Source organism: Podarcis muralis, chromosome 3, assembly GCF_964188315.1.
Source record: "Podarcis muralis chromosome 3, rPodMur119.hap1.1, whole genome shotgun sequence".
Taxonomy (NCBI): Eukaryota; Metazoa; Chordata; class Lepidosauria; order Squamata; family Lacertidae; genus Podarcis; species Podarcis muralis.
The window spans coordinates 11,994,358-12,013,883 of NC_135657.1; the positions used below are offsets into that span (position 1 = coordinate 11,994,358).

The 19,526-nt window shown below is 46.4% G+C and overlaps 2 protein-coding genes across 9 annotated transcripts in view; one reads left to right on the top strand and one right to left on the bottom strand.

Annotated features, from left to right (window-relative positions):
* Nucleotides 1-2,646, top strand: part of RTN4 (reticulon 4) — a 63,522-nt gene extending 60,876 nt beyond the window's left edge. For all 6 annotated transcript variants that reach the window (XM_028725099.2, XM_028725097.2, XM_028725101.2 and 3 more), the window contains one exon: nt 1,457-2,646. In XM_028725099.2, the coding sequence (XP_028580932.2) occupies nt 1,457-1,499 (43 nt within the window). In that variant the 3' untranslated portion in view covers nt 1,500-2,646. The remainder of the gene's footprint in view (nt 1-1,456) is intronic.
* A 1,312-nt stretch (nt 2,647-3,958) lies between these two features.
* The window catches only part of EML6 (EMAP like 6), a 175,782-nt gene continuing 160,214 nt past the window's right edge, over nt 3,959-19,526 (bottom strand). For all 3 annotated transcript variants that reach the window (XM_077925440.1, XM_028725094.2, XM_077925441.1), the window contains 6 exons: nt 18,288-18,460; nt 16,957-17,119; nt 14,131-14,234; nt 11,862-12,015; nt 9,927-10,027; nt 3,959-7,010 (listed from right to left, as the gene is read on the bottom strand). In XM_077925440.1, the coding sequence (XP_077781566.1) occupies nt 6,986-7,010; nt 9,927-10,027; nt 11,862-12,015; nt 14,131-14,234; nt 16,957-17,119; nt 18,288-18,460 (720 nt within the window). In that variant the 3' untranslated portion in view covers nt 3,959-6,985. The remainder of the gene's footprint in view (nt 7,011-9,926; nt 10,028-11,861; nt 12,016-14,130; nt 14,235-16,956; nt 17,120-18,287; nt 18,461-19,526) is intronic.

Here is a 19,526-nt window from a genome sequence, read left to right on the forward strand (position 1 = left end):
TTAGAGTTTAACTCTCAGCTTATTTTTTTAAAACGTGGTGGGGGTTCAGTTAGATTTGCACTTTCAGACATATTACTGTATTTTCGCTTGTTTTTGGTCTTCTTTTTAATCTTTGTTTTTGCAAGTCACTTTTTTGAGGGGGGGGGAAGCAACTGATAAATATAATAATCTCACACAGCAGAGAGATGAATGTGAGCTGAATGAGCATCTTAAACTTGTGCTTCTTGTAATTTTCAAAACTACCATCTATGGATGACTTATCACTCTATTTGAGGTTGCAAAGAAAAGTATTCTCAGGTCAAAACTGAAATTCACTAGAGCCTCTGGGTTTCTGTGTGACACCTCTCTCTCTCTCTCTCTCTCTCTCTCTCTCTCTCTCTCTCTCTCTCCTCTGTTCTTCTGCTTCTGTTCTCCTTGATCAGGCACCCCCAAACTCAGCCCTCCAGAGTTTTTTGGCGCTCCAACTCCCATCATCCCTAGCTAACAGGACCAGTGGTCAGGGATGATGGGAATTGTAGTCCCAAAACATCTGGAGGGCCAAGTTTGGGGGTGCTACCCTTGATGGGCAGCACCCCAATCTCTTTGCTGTGCAGCTTTTTGTCCGCTTGGACGTTTTACACTGGACTACTTAGGTTGATTTGTTTGTTATATAAAAAATACTTGTACACCCCAATTTGATAAATAAAATGTCAAACTCAAAGTGGTTTGCAGCAGCCACTGTACAATAAAAAACATAAAATCGGAGCTCATCAGCTAACAATTGCAGAAAAATGCTTTCTTAACTGGCAGGATAATTCTCTCTTTTTTTAAAAAAATAAATATTTTTATTAATTTTTACATAAATTTTCCAAAAAACATACAACATATTTTCTTATCTTATTCAGTGTTTTGGACTTCCATCAACCACATCTGAAGATTTTTCAATCTTTATCACTTAATCTGTATTTCATTAATTTCACTTACTTTTAATAGTCCTTCACTAATAATTCTCTTCATACTTTTCTCTGCAATATTTCGCATAGTGCTCCTTACAAAACTTCTTGCAATCCTACTAGCGTAATCTCTTGATTACAATTGCTTTTCAAATAATTCACATATTTACTCCAGTCCACTGAGAATCTCTGATCCCAGAGGTTTCGAATCCTTCCTGTCGTGTAACTCTGCATAGTCCATTAATTTCGTCTGCCATTCCTCTTTCATCGGTAATTCTTCTTGTTTCCATTTCTGTGCCAATAGTACTCTAACTGGCAGGGTAATTCTCAGCCATCATTTAAAAGTTAAAACAGGAGATGCATGTTGAATTTCTGTTGGGAGAGCATTCCACACAGCTGGACCAATGCCACTTAGAGGCTTGGTTTTAGGTCAAATGAGCTTCACCGACTCTGGGGGGATTATGGGGTATCGGGGAAGGCAGGAGGCATAACATTTAAAACACCTTGTTTTTGTTTCTTTGCAGGATCCAAGCTAAAATCCCCGGGTTGAAGCGCAAAGCCGAATGAAAAACCTGAAGCAACTTTTATTAAAAATAGGAGTTCATCTTTTAAGTGGGGAAGGGGAGGCATATTCATTTGGATTACGTGGGGAGGGTCAGGGAATAGCAAAACCTTGACATTGCAGTGCAATTTCACAGATCTTTTATTTTTTAGCAACGCAGTGTTTTGAGGCGGGGGGAAATAACCTGTTCTTGACTGCCATGTGTGTTCATCATAGGTATTGTAAGCTGCTATGTATGGATTTAAACCTAATCCTCTTTTGCTTCTCCTGTGTGCAGCACTGGTTAACATAACAGATTGGAGAGCTGTACATTTTATGCTTCAGCCAAGGTAGTCTTGCTGCGTTTCGAGACAGCGCAGTGCCGCTGGAGTGCAGGGAGAGCATTTCAGTTTAGCACTGTCTCTGGTCTGTGTAGGTTGATTGCAGATTTTCTTTAAAAAAAAAAAAAGGAGAGAGATGTGTAGAAGAATATGCCATTAAAGCAAGCTTAAAAAGCCTTGCCCGTTTGGTATCGAGTGTAGCCGTATTGTGCTTTTTAATTTTACTGTTTTATCAATTGCCAATATAAAAGTTATATAAATATATATATATAGTGTTTCACAGCAGCTTAGGATGTCCAGCTCCTCCACAGTGCTTGGAATATCGGAGAACGGAACTGGGTTTTGTTTTGGGTTTTGTTTTAGCTCCATTTAGCTTAAATCTTCAGAAAAAAAACACTAGCATCTATTAAAGAAAGAAAACACCCAACTCTTCTTGCACATAACTCTTTTCCGCCATAACTTTTGCTGCACAAACCTCCTATAGTCTATTTTGAGTAAATAAGTTTACAGCCTCTCAAAACTCTGGATCTGTGGAAGGAATTTCTGAAGGTGTGACTCCCAAGATCCTTGCAAGGCTCTGGCAAGGACTACCCAGCATGCTTGTTCTCCAATGTGCTCGGGATCCTCAGCGCCTGTGCATGGGTCAGCGGGTTGCGCCCCGATGCTGCAAATGTCGTTTGGAAATTTCGAACCTTGTGAATGCAAGAAATTGCAAATGAAAAAAAAAATGTATACACTTGCGGTTCAAGCTGTATTAAACTAAGTCTGTGGAATGCATTGTGAAATGTAAAAACAAAACAATTTGAGTATCAATAAAGCGTATAGAATTAAATGGTGGTGTGCTGTCTAGCAAATCAAGCATGAGTGCAGGGACTGGCAGATTACAGGTGCATGAGTATTCAGCTTGAATGTTCCAATCCTCTCCACCAAAAAGTACCATATTTTTTGCTCTATAGGACGCACCTTGTTTTAGAGGGGGGGGGGAAATCTCCCCCTCTCTGCGCAGTGCCCCTTCAGCGAAGTGGCAGGAGAAACGGAGCCCCTTCCATTTCTCTTCCCGCTTAGCTGAAGGGGCGCTGCGCCTTAGCTGAAGGGGCACTTACCCTTCAGTGAAAGGAACCCGAAGCCTCCGGAGCGCAGCGTGAACTCCCGCTGCGCTCCGGAGTCTTCAGGCGGCTATCTTTGAAGCCTGGAGAGCAAGAGGGGTCCGTGCGCACCAACCCCCCGCTCTCCAGGCTTCAGCGAAAGCAACGCGAAGCCTCTAGAGCGTGGCAGGAGCGCTCCCACTGCGCTTCGAAGGCTTCGTGTTGCTATCGCTGAAGCCAAGGAGCCTGCATTCGCTCCATAAGACACACACACATTTCCCCTTAATTTTTGGAGGGGAAAATGTGCGTCTTATAGAGCGAAAAATACGGTGTGCTGAGTTGATGCATGGTGGTTGATTGGCACATGTACTTTGCCACTTACGGCTCCAATTAACTAGTGAAGAAATACTGCAATAAGTCCAGTTCAGACGACAGCTCCCAGCATCCCTGACCCCATTGTCCATGGCGACTGGGGCTGATGGGAGTTGAAAGGCAGCAGTATCTCGCGGACAACATATTGGCTGCCTCTGATTCAGTGTTCAAGATCAGGGGGCAGCAAGGTTTACCTCGCCTGGGCCGGTTCACTCCCGCAGAGATTGCTCTGTGGGCTGGATCACATCTGCACTGATGTGATTTCCGGCATCTGCACATACATGATTTTCTGCGCTGCGGAAGTGAATCCCTGCTCCACGCAGCGCATGGGAACTCGCTGAGTAAGTGGCTTGGTTCAGGGGCAGCCCATGGGCTGTTTAAACGACCCTCCCTGGGCTGCTTATGGCCCATGGGCCGCACGTTGCCGACCCCTGTTCAAGATCATGTGACAAAATAAAGAGGCTGCTAGTGTGTGCCACTTCTATTCTCTTTTTAAAAAATCATTTTTTTCAGAAAAAGTATGTGAATGAGTCACTAGCTTTTATTTATCTGTTCTGGGAACTTTTGACAAATGAGATCTTTGCTGTCTACGATCAATGCTCTAAGAAGAAGGGGCAGCCGGACAAAGACCAGTCTCCTTGTTTTTGGTGTGCTGCAAACCTCGAATGAAAAATCTTGACACGCAGCTGTTTTCAAATCATAAATCTTTTACTGGATCGCTTGAAAAATAAACTCATGCAAGTACTATTTGAATTTACATTATAATACAGCACCAGGTCTGAGCGTATTGTTCCTAAAATCAAACCATATAAACAAATACAAACAAATCTCTTCCTGGCACACACACACACACACTCTATTGCTCTTAAATATTTTTGCACAATTTCACTACATAGCAATTCATTCTGTCACATTTTTTTTTAATTTAAAAAAAGAATTAGGATACAATCAATATGAAAAGGCCAGCATTACAACATAGGCAAACAAGGTGACCATCTGACATCAACGGCTCGATATGATTACACTGCCTAATACAGAAAGGCTTCCTTAACAGAGAAGAGTATGGGAATAAGACTGCATAGGGACCTGTGTGTCGGAAATCATAGAGGCATGTAAGGCATTAATATATTCTATTGATTGACTCTTGACAAATGGTAGCACTTTTGCACATTGATCCCCAATCCTACCCCTTTGGAGAATTCTCCAGTTTTATTTTGGCTCTCTCTTAAACCTGGGAGTGAGCTGCTTACCCGCGTGGCTTTCCTCAAGCGGAGCTTGTTGGAACAAAGATATTTGCATGCCAAACCTTGCTGCTTTGCAGGGAGGCTATCTGTTTGCAGAGTATTGCTAGCGAAGGAGGATGCAGTGGCCTCGTTTCAGCAGCTGGTGGTGGCCCCTGCCTGACTTGGCTGGCCCTTTCCCTTCATTGGCCAGCTAACTATTGCAGCCTTAACCATAGCACCCGAACCCAGTAAGGTAAAGGTAAAGGGACACCTGACCATTAGGTCTAGTCGTGGCCGACTCTGGGGTTGCAGCGCTCATCTTGCTTTACTGGCCGAGGGAGCCGGCGTACAGCTTCTGGGTCATGTGGCCAGCATGACTAAGCCGCTTCTGGTGAACCAGAGCAGCGTACGGAAATGCCGTTTACCTTCCCACCAGAGTGGTACCTATTTTTCTACTTGCACTTTGACGTGCTTTCGAACTGCTAGGTTGGCAGGAGCAGGGACCGAGCAACAGGAGCTCACCCCGTCGCAGGGATTCGAACTGCCGACCTTCTGATCGGCAAGTCCTAGGCTCTGTGGTTTAACCCACAGCGCCACCCGCGTCCCAATACCTTGGGGCAAAAGGATCTTTCCATTTCCTCCCTGTAACTCCACTATAAAGTACAGGAAACTGAACCTGTAATCTTCCAAGTATAGGAGGCATGTTCTAGCACTGCTATTGGATTTTTCTGGGTGAGGAAGAAAATTCTGCAGCTTCTTGGTCCCCTGCCTGAGAGCCTGTGTGTGTAGCTGCCGAGTTGTTTGCCAAATCTTTGGAACAAAGGTGGAGGAAGGTTTACTTATCAAAGCATTGCCATTTTTGGCCCCGACCTAGAAACGCAGCAGGAAAAGGTTCTTCTGAAAGTGGGAGGAGGCCAGAAAGAGAATAATCTCCCCCTTTTCGTTACGGAAACCTGAGTAGGAGTTGACCAACATCCAGAGGACCACAAGGCCCCCATTCCTATCCTCAAGACTGTTAGATAGGTTGCAGATTTGACAGGCAGCTATTTATAAGAGACTTTCCTTGCACCCCACCCACTCTTGTTAAAAGAACCAGCTGAGACTCAAGTTAAAATACTGAGACAGATTAAATGCAAAAGAAGAGAGAATTGGAACATCGAGGGTGGGAGGGCAGGAGGGGGAATGACTTTGTCAGCCCTCGTCAGTTGTGGAAGTTGTAGCACCGAGAGTAGAAAGCAGACACAGGCAGGAAGCCTGTGCCACTGGCAAAGCTTTCAAAAGGCACTTCATAGAAAACTGGCAAATGAACTTATTTTTAAAACCGGAAATATTTGGGGAGGGGAGGGGGGAATGATAATTTGGTCGGTATAAAATTAGCCATGGCTCAAAGCTTTCTTTACTCTGAAGGCGTCCCTTGCCCAATAAGGTTTTCTAGTGGGTGGTTTCAAAATGGTTTGGTTTATGAAAAAGCATGAATACTTTTTAAAAATAATCTTCAAATCGCAACTCGTTTTGTTGGCAAAAAGGCTACTGACGCTTAAGTTTGCACTATGGGCTAGGCTTTGCAGATTAGGACACTTGATTTTCAGCAAGAGAGGTTTAGAATCAAAAATTTGGGAGGGATCCCCAAGAATCTAGTCCAACCCCCTGCGATGCAGGAATATCACCTGAAGCACCCATGACAGCCAGCCGATAGCGCAAACCAAACTGGGCATCCTTCAGTCTTAAGGACCAAATCAATTACAGTATTTTTCCGTCTATAAGACGCCCCCATGTATAATTTGGCCCCTATTTTGGGGGACTCAAAATTAAGAAAATTGGGGGGGAGATCTATCCGTGCATAAAGGTAAAGGTACCCCTGCCCGTACGGGCCAGTCGTGTCTGACTCTGGGGTTGCGCGCCCATCTCGCTTAAGAGGCCGGGGGCCAGCGCTGTCCGGAGACACTTCCGGGTCATGTGGCCAGCGTGACAAGCTGCATCTGGCGAGCCAGCGCAGCACACGGAATGCCGTTTACCTTCCCGCCAGTAAGCGGTCCCTATTTATCTACTTGCACCCGGGGGTGCTTTCGAACTGCTAGGTTGGCAGGCGCTGGGACCGAGCGACAGGAGCGCACCCCGCCGCGGGGATTCGAACCGCTGACCTTTTGATCGGCAAGCCCTAGGCGCTGAGGTTTTACCCACAGCGCCACCCGCGTCCCTATATCTCTATATTGGGGGGGGGCTTATCCGTGTATAAGCCCCCCCCAAAAAAACATTTCGGACATTATTTTTAAGAAAAAAAACCCTAGTCTTATATATGGAAAAATACAGCAATTTCCCCTTCTTTCACAATGGTTGGGGGGTGGTTGTGGCATCCAACATAGGTCGTCTCACACATTTAGAATCTATGCAGCGTTTTGTAACAAAGCCGCCTGCAGAAGTCTTGGGAGGAATCCCTGTTTGGCACTCACGTGGCGGTGGTAGCAAGAGCGGCACTGGAGGAAACTGACCTTCAAAGGCATCGCCATACAAATACGCTAGAAAGGAAGAAATGTCAATTACCATCTGCGTGCACATGTGTGGTTGAAATCAGACTTCTGCAAAACTAACTGGCAACCTGGCTCTGCCCTCCAGCTTCCTTATCTGCACGGTTATTCTAATTCAAGAAATATACCCCCATCCAGCAATACATACTACATGGTCGGACCTCGGAAGTCGAACGGAATCCGTTCCAGAAGTCTGTTCGACTTCCAAAATGTTTGGAAACCAAAGTGTGGCTTCTGATTGGCTGCAGGAGCTTCCTGCAGCCAATCAGAACATGTGGGACCCGTGTTGGATGTTCAGGTTCCAAAAGAACGTTTGAAAGCCGGAATGCTCATTTCCGGGTTCCGATTGTTGGGAGCCAATTTGTTCGGGAGCCAAGGTATGATTGTATATTAAAAATGAATCTCTACAGGCCATAAGACTTCAGCTGCATCCTCTCAGACCTAGAATTTGTTCATTACAGTCCGGCTAAGGCCTGTGCAAAACGGCATCTGCCCCATGCCAGACTCTTGCAGCTGTTTAGTGACTCAGATCCGCCCCACAAATTCCTTCCAATGACACAGGGAAGACAGTTGAATATGACTTGGGGCATTAAGGCAAGCCAGGGACATGAAAGACTTCAAACGTGAATAGTGACGGTTACTTTTTATTTTTATTTTTTACTAGTTTAACATTTCCATTTCTAACGTGGAAGCTCTTTGATAATCGTTGCACCTCCCATTCTTGTAAGAACCCAGACACGTTCATTGCAATTTGGTAGATGAAGGAACAGAGGATGGCAGAGATATTGGCTTACCAGTGACCTGGGTTCACAAATCCAATTTTGCCCGCGTGCAACATTCAATCCGGGCTGCCTAATGTCTCGAGCAATGCCCTTTGGTTTGCTTCCTACATGTTTACTGTAGCCGAGTTTAAGCATTTCCAACATTTCCTTGCGACGGTAACAACTGTTCTGTTTATTTATGGCCTTCTCTTTAGAAGGGGCCCTGCTGCACCCCTCCTGCTGCTCAATGCTGTTTTCCTGGCTTGCAAGAGGAAACAGAAGTGGCGCAAGCACTCTCCTCTCACCCAGTAGAGGGAAGGCAAGGGAGGGAGGGGGGCAAAAGCAGACGGATCTGGCCCAAAAGTCTATTTTTCTGTAGCCCGAGGGCTCCACTCGCTGACTGTGGGCCACATTTTTGTACAGTAGGCAAGTTTCTCCCTCGCCAGCCTCCATTCCGATGGGCAAGAAGCATGATCAGAATTCACATTCCAGCCAGATGGCGAAACCCAAGGAAGGTGCAGCCAGGGAGGATCAAGGGACCCGGCTGTGGAAGGGGCCTGGTCTGGGGAGAGTCGCAAGGACTGAGGGCTGCATGCGCCTCCCAAGCCTGAGGTTCTCCAGCCCCGCTCTGGAGGAATGGAAAAGAAGAATACAGTGGTACCTCCGGATGTGAACGGGATCTGTTCCGGAGCCCTGTTTGCATCCTGAAGCAAACGTAAGACACAACTGCGCATCTGCGTGTGTGTGGGTCACGTTTTGCTGCTTCCGCGCATGTGCGTGACATCATTTCGAGCGTCTGCGCATGTGCGAGCGGCAAAACCCAGAAGTAACGTGCGCAGTTACTGACGGGTCGCCGCAGAGTGCAACCCGAAAATATTTAAGCTGAAGCGTATTCATCCCGAGGTATGACTGTAAAATGCTTAACAGATGGCTGCCTTTCACTGAGGGAGATCATTGAGTCCATCCAGCTAAGTACTGTGTGACTAGAGGTGAGGATCCTCAAGCTCAGGGCTGGAATCTGGCCCCCTGGGCTTCTTTATCTGGCCCTCAGAACTATCCCCACCCAAGTGCTTTTGCCTGGCTGGAATGTGTCCTTGCACTTGAATAATCACAGAATCATAAAATCTTAGAGTTGGAAGAGACTCTTGAGTGTCACCTAGTATTGTCACCCCAGCATTGCCGGAACCTCAACTACAGCATCCATGACAGATGGCCACCCAACCTCTGCTTATAAACTATTCCACTTGTCTGGATGGAAGATAAAGAATGGTTTGTAAGGAATCCAGCCTACTGCAGAAAGGCGAAGTTTACATCCTTTGCTCTGCCCAACTGCCGACTTGTTCCAGCAAAGGGCTGGATGCATAGCTGTCAACTTACAGATTTGAAAACAAGGGACCAGCAGCCTCAAAAATAATGGATCAGCAGCCAAAATAAGGGATTTTCCAAACACAGGTATGTTCAACTTCTGAGCCCCTCCGAGCCAAAGGCAGAAAGCCCAGCCAGCAGCCAAACGAAGCCTCAAGCGGTGGTTCCCACAGCGCAGCAACCCGGCAAAGGGGATGCAGCAAGGAAAACCACCGTCACCTCTCCACTGGGAAGCGCTGAGCAAAGGCGAGTCCCCAGGCAACGCGGCCGATTTGATCGGCACAAGGCATGCAAGCGCCACCCCCCAGTCGTTCTTAGACTCCTTATTGGGTGAGCAACGCAGCCAAGCAACAGAGTTGGAGCCTCCCTCCTCCCTGGCCGGCAGGGAGGGAGGGAGAGGAGCTGCTTCCTTTGAAACCTGGGAAATTTACGGGACGTCATCAATAAGGGACAGCAGCGGGACACGGCGCTGGGATAAGGGACTGTCCCGCCAAATAAGGGACGGCTGACAGCTATGGTTGGATGAGTCTGTGTGTCTCTTTGCCACCACTTCCTACAGCAGCTTGTAGGATCTAGCGGTTAGCACTGACTTCTTCCGTTTGATATTCTTTTATTCTTTTGTCCTCTCCACCACAAGAGCTCAAAGCAATATCTTCTCGCCTCCCAAGAGCCTTGCGAAGCAGGCTAAGTTGAGTGCGAATCTCTCAGTGGGGAACCGAACTCTGCTTTCTCACTCCCGTACCCAACGCTCAGCTCGGCATAAACAAATGCAAAAAGGTACCTGCAATCATCCCCTCCGGTGCTGATAACGTACTTGTCATCGTGAGAGAAGCGTATGTTGGTGACGTGAGCCGAATGGCCGAAGTAACGCTTGTGTTTGGCCTGTTGGGAAAAGGCAAGGTTTCTCACACACACAAAAAGCACCGTCTCGTTCCACCCACATTGGCAGCTGTGGGTTTTTGTAATCATCAGAATGCAATGAAGACCGACTACATTGATCACGGGCATCTGAACACTTCTGAGAACCCACAATATGGTTCTATATACGGGTATCTCCCTCCTCACACGTGTTTAACTTGAGCACAACTGCATATATGTGCGGTGCCGGGGGGGGGAATAAATCAATCAATTGAAACTCCAAAAAGGCACAAGAGGCACAAAAACTCCCTGGAAAGAGCGGGAAAGCAGCTAGTGATCCCAGGAGTCTGCTTCTGAATCACAGCCAGGCACTTCAGGGTACAGTGGTGCCCCGCAAGACGAATGCCTCGCAAGATGAAAAACTCGCTAGACGAAAGGGTTTTCTGTTTTTTGAGTCGTTCCGCAAGATGAATTTCCCTATGGGCTTGCTTCGCAAGACGAAACATCTTGCGAGTTCTTGCGAGTTTGTTTCCTTTTTCTTAAAGCCGCTAATAGCCGCTAATAGCCGTGCTTCGCAAGACGAAAAAACCGCAAGGCGAAGAGACTCGCGGAACGGATTAATTTCGTCTTGCGAGGCACCACTGTACTGGTCTACCTCCCTTGTCGTCATTTCCAAATCGTCCTCTAGCGATAAGGAAGACAGAGAGCCACCTTTGCTACCATTTATCCCCGTCTGGTTTTTTAAAGGGGGTTTTCAAGGGTTTCCAGAAGTTTTGAGAGGGGGTTACAGGCTTTGTAGATGGTGTTCCCCCACTATACATGATTTCACCTATATGCTGTAAGTGGGGAGACAGAAGCCTGAACCAAGGATTTGGGCTGTGTGTGTGTGCGGAATACAACTTGGTTTGCCTTTAAAGGTGAACCTATGTAATTTGCACTGTTTGAAACAATGTGTGAACCGAAACAAGAGCCACCCTTTGAGATTCTCCGTTCCTCAGATTTTGCAGTGCAATTCTACAGTTAAGTAATGTGTTTGACAATGCATACGTTAGGAAAAATATTCAGATATTCATGAAAATAACATGCAGGAAATGTATTGGGGGGGAAATTGCTTTGCAAAAATGCACATATTTTGGGAAATTAGCACCCCAAAATGTGTAGATTGGGAGAAATTTGCACGAACATGCTGATGAATTCTCAGAAGGACTTAAAAATAAATAAATCACAAGATGATGTGGAGAACTGAACTTAAGACTGGGGAAAATGTGAAACTGATGCAACCAGGAATAAACTGGAGAGGAAAAGTTCTCAACGTGTCCCAAAACTTTTATTGCTGTGTGACACAGTTTGGAAACATGAAATTCCTGTCTTGGGGGCAATAAAAATGTAAAAGTAAAGGACCCCTGACAGTTAAGTCCAGTCGTGAACGACTCTGGGGCTGCAGTGCTCATCTCGCTTTATTGGCTGAGGGAGCCAGCGTTTGTCTGCAGACAGTTTTTCCGGGTCATGTGGCCAGCATGACTAAGTCACTTCTGGCGAAACCAGAGCAGCGCACGGAAATGCCGTTTACCTTCCCGCCGGAGCGGTACCTATTTATCTACTTGCACTTTGACATGCTTTAGAACTGCTAGCTTGGCAGGAGCTGGGACTGAACAACAGGAGCTCCCTGCAAAAATATGTACTACTACAGTTTCCTCCTTTGCCAGATGCCTGACCTCCAAAATGCACCAGGCAATTAAAAAATATATATTTTTGGCATTCTAAGAAAATTTTCTCTCTCGTTTATTCATGATTTCAGCACCTCACCCCATTTTCTGATTCTGTGTACAGACACCACAAAGCTAGAAAGCCGACTTACAAATTTTTCAGTGCAGGGGAAGTCAAAGAGTTTGACTAGTCCAAAGTCGTCCCCAGAGACTATGTTCAGGCCAGCGTGGGTTACGCAAGCACAGTTGACGTCTGCCTTATCCGCATTTCGAGGCCAGATACCAATGACTTCATCTCCAAGGATACTGCTCCAATGGTGAAAGATGAAAGGAAAAAGATAGTATAGCATTTGGGGCATGTGTTTCTGAAGACAGTAAAGCCCTTAGGGAGCTAGGTATGTTGTTGTTTTTTTAAAAGAAAAAATATACTGAGATTTCTCAGAGAAGATGCTTTTGGCAGCACAGAGGCGGCCAGTCCAAATGTGGTGGCCTCCATCTGTCTCGAAAGACAATGGAGTGTACCTCTGGGAGCAAAGTGAAATTGCTGGAGAATCACAGCGCCTGCTGTGGCTGCAGAGACTGGAAACTCATAACCTCTGCCTCCCGTGTCATTTTTGCTACGTTAGCAACACCAAAGTGACCTCTCTGGGGTGCAAGCCTGGGCAGTGTATGGAGGTCCTAGGCTGCCCAGACAACAAGACCCTGCCTTGACCTCATTGATGTGTATGGGATGTAATCCATTGGTACAGTCAAATGCAACATTCCTGATTTAGGGAGCGTGGGCACAGGCAGGGGGACATCCAAGTCAGTGTAACTTTCTGTTCCACTGGTCTGGAAGTCTTCCCCCTGCATGTGATCTGGGAGATGGGCATGGCTCTGGCTGACTCCATAAAAGAGCCGAGTCATGCGGCCATTTTATCAGTCTCCTTTTGTCTCTCTATTGTCTTTCTATTCTTTTGCTGCCATGCTGCTATCCTGCAGCCATTTTGCTATCTGAATGTAATTTTGCTGTCTGCTGGCTCTCAGCCAGCAGCACATGAGTTCAGTTTCCATATGAGATGAACTCACAGTTTGTTGCGTAACCATTAAGCAAAGCCTGCCTTTCAGGGATCAAATCGTGAACTGAAATGTGAGTAAACTTTTTGTTACTTTACTCAGAAAGACTCTTGTGCCTTTATTCTTTTAAGGGGGATCCAAGGGAACACCAGGAAATAATCTTAACTAAGAGATTCAAACGAATCTGCAGTCTAGTTTCCAGCTTTATTGAAGGGGAATCGGCTCTGCTACATCACTTATTGGCGTGAGTGAAGGAAGGATATTACTTACTCAATATATTCTTTCCTACTGTCCTTAACAGTCCCACAATGTGGTCCAAAAGAAAGCAGAGCAATACGTTTGACACCAGCTTGGCTTGCAGGAGTTGCCGGAAGAGGGCGTACAAGGCGCTACCCAACTGTCTTAGGGACAGCACTCCAGATTTGTGTAGGATTTACTCCTCAGCCTTTTCTTCTCCCAATTACCGTATTTTTCGCCCTATAGGACACACTTTTTCCCCTCCAAAAATGAAGGGGAAATGTGTGTGCGTCCTATGGGGCGAATACAGGCTTTCGCCGAAGCCTGGAGAGCGAGAAGGGTCGGTGCGCAGTCCACAAGCTCGGGGGATAGTGGGGAGGCGGAGTGCCGCCACCCCGCTATTCCCCGACCTGATCTGGAGGCTGGCGGGGGGGGGGGGAGAAGCAAGGTTACTTCTCTCCCCCCTCCCCCCGCCAGCCGCACAAGCTCAGGGGATAGTGGGGAGGTGGAGCGCCGCCACCCCGCTATTCCCCGACCTGATCTGGAGGCTGGGGGGGGGGGGGAGAAGCAAGCTTGCTTCTCCCCATCGCCAGCCCCATAAGCTTGGGGGATAGCGGGGAGGCGGAGCGCCGTCTCCCTCTTCTAGCTTGGGGATGGCTGTGCAAACCTGGGGGGGAAATAAAAATTTTCCCCTTGATTTCCCCCCCAAAAAGCTAGGTGCGTCCTATGGGCCGGTGCGTCCTATAGGGCGAAAAATACAGTAGTTTCCAGCAAATTGACTGGGGTGGGGAACAGGGGGTATTTTGTTACCCATTACAAGTGGGTGAATTCTTACTGGGTGAGATTAGGAACATAGGAATCTGCGTTGCATTATACTGGAGTCAGATCATTGGCCTGCTTAGCTCATTATTGTCCACAAAGACTTGCAGCAGCTCTTCGTGGTTCCAGGCAAGGGACACTTCCAAGCCCTACCTGGAGACGCCGGGAATCAAACCCGAGACCTTCTGCATGCAAAGAAGATGCTCTACCACTGAGCTATGGCTCATGATGCTGCTCTCCTGCCGCCCATCCCTTGTATCTCGTTTCTGTACCACTGTGAAGCTCACAGCTCTTTTTGTGCCGCATCACCTTGTCCAGGTGGCCCAGGTGATCTTCCCGATGAACGCTGCGTCCGTCACCTGCTTCCCTAATGGCACCTCGTGGACCTGGCGTTTATAGGCACCGGTTGATACCTGAGGGAGGCAAGACATCATGATCGTCACACGGATGGTGCCAAAACACTTGGTCACCATGTCTAGCTTCTACCACGGCAGCTAGAAATGCCATAGGTCTGCGGCTCTCCTTAATGAAACACGGCTCTCTAAAAGAAAATATGAAGGAATTAATCTGCAACCCAGACAAATGCATATGCTAAGCGGCATTTCTGTGTTAACAAATGCAGGCTTGAGGATTATGACTCCGTGCCTGTTTTGCTTTATCTGAGATATTAGCAGGGAAAGGTAATAGAATCAGAGAATTGAAGAGTTGGAAGGGACCCCAAGTTAATCCAACCCCCTGCAATGAAGGAATCTCAGCTAAAGCACCCAAGACAGATGGCCGCCCAACCTCTGCTAAAAAACCTCCAAGGAAGGAGAGTCCACAACCTTCCAAGGGAGACCGTTCCACTGTTGAACATTTCTTACTGTCAGAAAGGCCACTACAGATATTGAGTACCATGCCTTGCCACCCTGTTCCATCGTTGTTGTTGTTGTTGTTGTTGTTGTTGTTGTTGTTATTATTATTATTATTATTATTATTATCATTATTATTATTATTATTATTATTAGAATTTATATACCGCCCTATACCCAGAGGTCTCAGGACGGTTCACATAACAAAATCAAAATATAAAACCACAAAATATATACAGTGGTACCTCAGTTTTCGAACGTTCCCCCTTCTGGAAGACTGTTCCAAACATTCGAAAACCGAAACCTCAATAGCCGACAGCTAGGTCTCAGGATCCTGCACTCAGTGGAAGCCGCATGGCATGTTCAACTTCGGAGGCGTGTTCGAAAACTGAAGCATTTGATTCCAGGTTTACGGCATTCGAAAACCGAAACATTCATCAACGGAGATGTTTGAAAACTGAGGTGCCACTGTAATCAGTGCAACCCAATAACTCCCCCCCAAACCCCCACATTTTAAAAGGGCATAGGATGTCAAAAGGGCATAGGTTCCAGCCCTTACATTGGACAAAAGATTCCTGCAGATGAAATTTGTTTTCCATGCAACTCTACAATTCTATGAACCATAAAGATTAATTTGTTACCAGACTAAAGGGTTCGTGTGCGGTAGTATACTCACTAGCTTCAACCTGAAAAAGTGCCTTTATTCCTACTCATATGTACTTATGCCACAAATGAGCTCAGCTCCAGGGAAGCACATTCACACAGTCACGCACGTTTTATACCCATTTATACAGCTTTCTCTATATGAACGAAAGGTCATTTTGCACATTCTTCAGAGAAAACCTTCCGAAGTCCATGCAGTGTCTGCAATGCAGGAATCTGAGTAGGAAACAATGACTAGGATTTGCTGTGCTGGCTGTCAGGCTACTTAATGCTCTATGTTTTTTTCTGTGTCAAGTGTGATTGTGACAAATGTGATTGAAGCACATGCATCACATGAAATTCCTTGAAATGGCCTGTTCCCTTTGGCTTAGCTTTCACTCTGCCAATGAACTTTTGCCTGGACTGAACCATGTCAGTCTGAAGTTAGCAATTCACTCTATCACATTAAACCTTTGTGGAAAAGCATTTCTGCACATTAAGAACAGGTATGTCCGGGTCAGAGCCATAGCTAGTTGATCTTGAACCCCTGGCAGAACTGTCCACATCAGGCTTCCTCAAACTCGGCCCTCCAGATATTTCTGGGCTACAACTCCAATGATCCCTAGCTAGCAGGACCAGTGGTCAGGGATGATGGGAACTGTAGTCTCAAAACATCTGGAGGGCCGGGTTTGAGGAAGCCTGGTCCAGATTGTGCCCCCTTGCTATGGACAAATTAGCTCCTCTTTCCGCCTCACCTCCAAACACCCCCCCACACCCATTCAATTTACCCTCTATTAAAAACATTTTCTTATGAGGCAATAATTGATATTTTTATTTATAGACATATTTATGGACATATTTTTAGCCGATTTTGCGGCCCCCCACCCTCGCCTGCACCCCAGGCAGGGGCCCACCTCACCACCCCCTAGCTACGGCCCTGGTCAGGGTGAAGGATATTCCAGGCTTGCCTTCTGCCTGACATGCTAGTTTTCTATGTGCAGGGAATATCTGTACCACAAGGCATTATAACAGCAGCATTTTGATCTATGAAACGTAAGACTGCCTATTTTCATTCACTGTCTTCTTTACCTCTCCTCTGCCTCTCTGCTTTCGTTTTATAGGCATTTAAATAACCGTATACAGTCATACCTCGGGTTGAAGTAGCTTCGGGATAAGTATTTTCGGGTTGCGCGCTGTGGCGACCCGGAAGTAACGGAGCGTGTTACTTCCAGGTTTCACCGCTCACGCATGCGCAGGCAGTCAAAATGACGTCATGCACATGCGCAGAAGTGGCGAATTGCGACCCGCACATGCACAGATGCGCGGGTGGCGTTCGCTTCTGGATGCGAACGGGGCTCCGGAATGGATCCCGTTCACATCCAGAGGTACCACTGTATAAGCAGTGTATTCATATTGCTATTAAATAAATACATTTATAGCCTGGCCCTTCACCAGGCGGTCCCAGGATGGGTTGCATGCAGCTCATTACAATTAAACCACCTGAGTGCAAGAAGGCGATATTTTGCATCAAGAATCCATTTCCTCCGGGACACGATCACCAGTATGGAGCCTTCTATATCAGAAGAGCTGTAAACCTGAATTTCGAAAATAGAAAAGAGAAGAATTAAACCCAAAAACCTACCTGAATGTATCTGCTGTCTGCGGAAAAATCCATCTGAATGACAAAGCTTGGGATGTCTTTACAGTAGCCGATGCGGTTCAAGGTTGTGCCTTGGGTGAGATCGTAGAAGTCAACGGTGTGTTCCTGTGAGCCCACCGCGAGGAACCGGTTATCGGGGCTGATTCTGCACAGCAAAACAAGAAGGAGCAGGGCTTTGTTAAGACAGTGCTGGGCCATGAAGTGTTAGGAGAGTTCCTCGCTTGGGAAAAAACTGAATATGATGCTTGGCAAATGATACTTTAGAATGCCTTTCGTTCCTGGGAAGATCATCTGTGGTTTGTTGCGTGGTGCTCAGGTGGTTTGGAAAGCTGTTTTTAAATAAGATGTAGGTTCCTGTCAATACAGAGTTTTCATTTCTTTTACAGGCATGGGGAGAGGAAGCCAAAACTTGTATCACATAAAACCCTTGAAGATATTTATCCAACCCAATCTGCTTTGTAGTCCTACCACCTCAGATAAGATCCTCCTACAGCTTCCATATCTGTTCAAAAGTACAGCAAGAGAAGACTTCCCTCCCCACACTGCCCAAAGAATTTGCCCACTCCTCAGATTATCTGGCATTTCAGCGCAACTTTATTTGTGGTAATGCGACCTGCAAAGGACAGGCTACAGAGCGGAATGGAGTTTCTGCCTAATTAAATTTCCTTTGGAAATCGCTTTGCTCACCAGCTGCAGTATTTGTTCCAGGGGAGATCTTATTTTAGAGATCATCTTCCCCGCTATGAAGCTGCCCACCTGCTGAAGTCACCTTCAAGAGTCGCAATCTATATTCCCTTGAGTCACAAAGTGAGGACATCAATAGAAGCAGCAGCGCTTTCTCGGTGGTGGCCCCATGATTATAAATAATATCACTCGAGAGATGTGGTTAGGGGTTCCATATGGCCTATCTGATCAGACTCCTTGCTCTCAACTGCACTTATTATTATTTGGCTAGCAAGAACTAGGGATGGCTATGGAACATCTGTTTTATTAGCTTTACAGTTTCTTGAAGTTTGGTGTGCGTTTAGAACAGGGGAAGCCAATACGGTACCGTCCAAATGTTGTGGACGACAACTCCCATTATCCCTGACCACTGGTCATCTTGGCTTGGAGTGATGGGAATTTAGTCCACAACAACTGGAGGGCCCCACGTTACGTATCCTAGGCTTAGTGTGAACTAACGCCACCTGGACAATGCTTTCCAAAGATAACAAGCCATTAGCAAGCACCACACGGCACAAAACCAAATGGCTCACGAGCCCGTCAGTTGCACTTCTGCCCATCTTGGTCACCCCACAACCTAGCCACAATACCTGATGTCCTGGATGGCAGACTTGCGGTCTCTTTTCTTGCCCCACACTTTAAGGCTGTTCACGAGCAAAATGATGAACTCTCCGTTCTTCATGCCGATGGCGACCATTTCGCCGTCGGGGCTGTAAGCGGCACATCTGGCAGCATGGCCCAGATTCACTTTGTTCAGAAGTTTCTGTGGGATGGAGACGGCGACACTTTGCTTTACGGCATCATTTACAACTCAAGACACTTACACGCACACACACACACACACACACACACACACACACACTTCATCCTTATTCAGCTTCACCAGTTCGTGCAGCTGAACAGTGCTGGCATCAACTTTCTGACTGGGACTTTGTACCCAACCCCAGTTTCTGGATCAGGAGTCAAACTATGCACACTGCATGGTTCTTCATGCAGTCAGGGATACAAACAGGGAAGTTAGTTTCTGCATGCATATGACCCTTAACTGGGTTGTGGCGATATTTACCAAGATATCATAAGAACGTAAAAAGAGTCCTACAGAATCAGTCCAAAGAAAGGCCAGATTTAGGCATAGCTGTCAACGTTTTTCCCCTTTTTAAGGGAAATTCCCTTATTCCAACTAGGATTCCTCGCAAGAAAAGGGAAAAGTTGACAGCAATGGATTTAGGTTTGATGAGGCCCTAAGCTACTGAAGGTAATGGGGCCCTTCATATGTCCAGCTGTCCTTTGTCAACAACAAATTGTCGCTGTTTTTTGTTGTTGAATATATGCTATATGGTAATTTAGGTATCTAAAGCCATTTGTACATAACAATATATATATTTTATCAAAGTAATTGATATAGAAATGAGCAAACCCGTGATAGTTTAGGGAGCAGGCTAGCAGGCGGGGCCCATGACTTACATCATAGGAGCCTACACAACACAAAACACTGTTGCTGTATGTAGGTTTTATTTTATTTGTTTTTTATCTTATATTTTGGAAATGTACATCCAGTTGTTTTTTCCTTTAATTTTTTTGGGGGCCCCCAAGGGAGTGGGGCCCTAAGCTATAGCTTTTTTAGCTTATACGTAAATTTTAGCTTATACGTAAATTTGGCACTAAGGGATGCAGGTGGTGCTGTGGGTTAAACCAGAGCCTACGACTTGCCGATCAGAAGGTTGGTGGTTCGAATCCCCACGCTGGGGTGAGCTCCCGTCGCTCGGTCCCTGCTCCTGCCCACCTAGCAGTTCGAAAGCACGTCAAAGTGCAAGTTGATAAATAGGTAC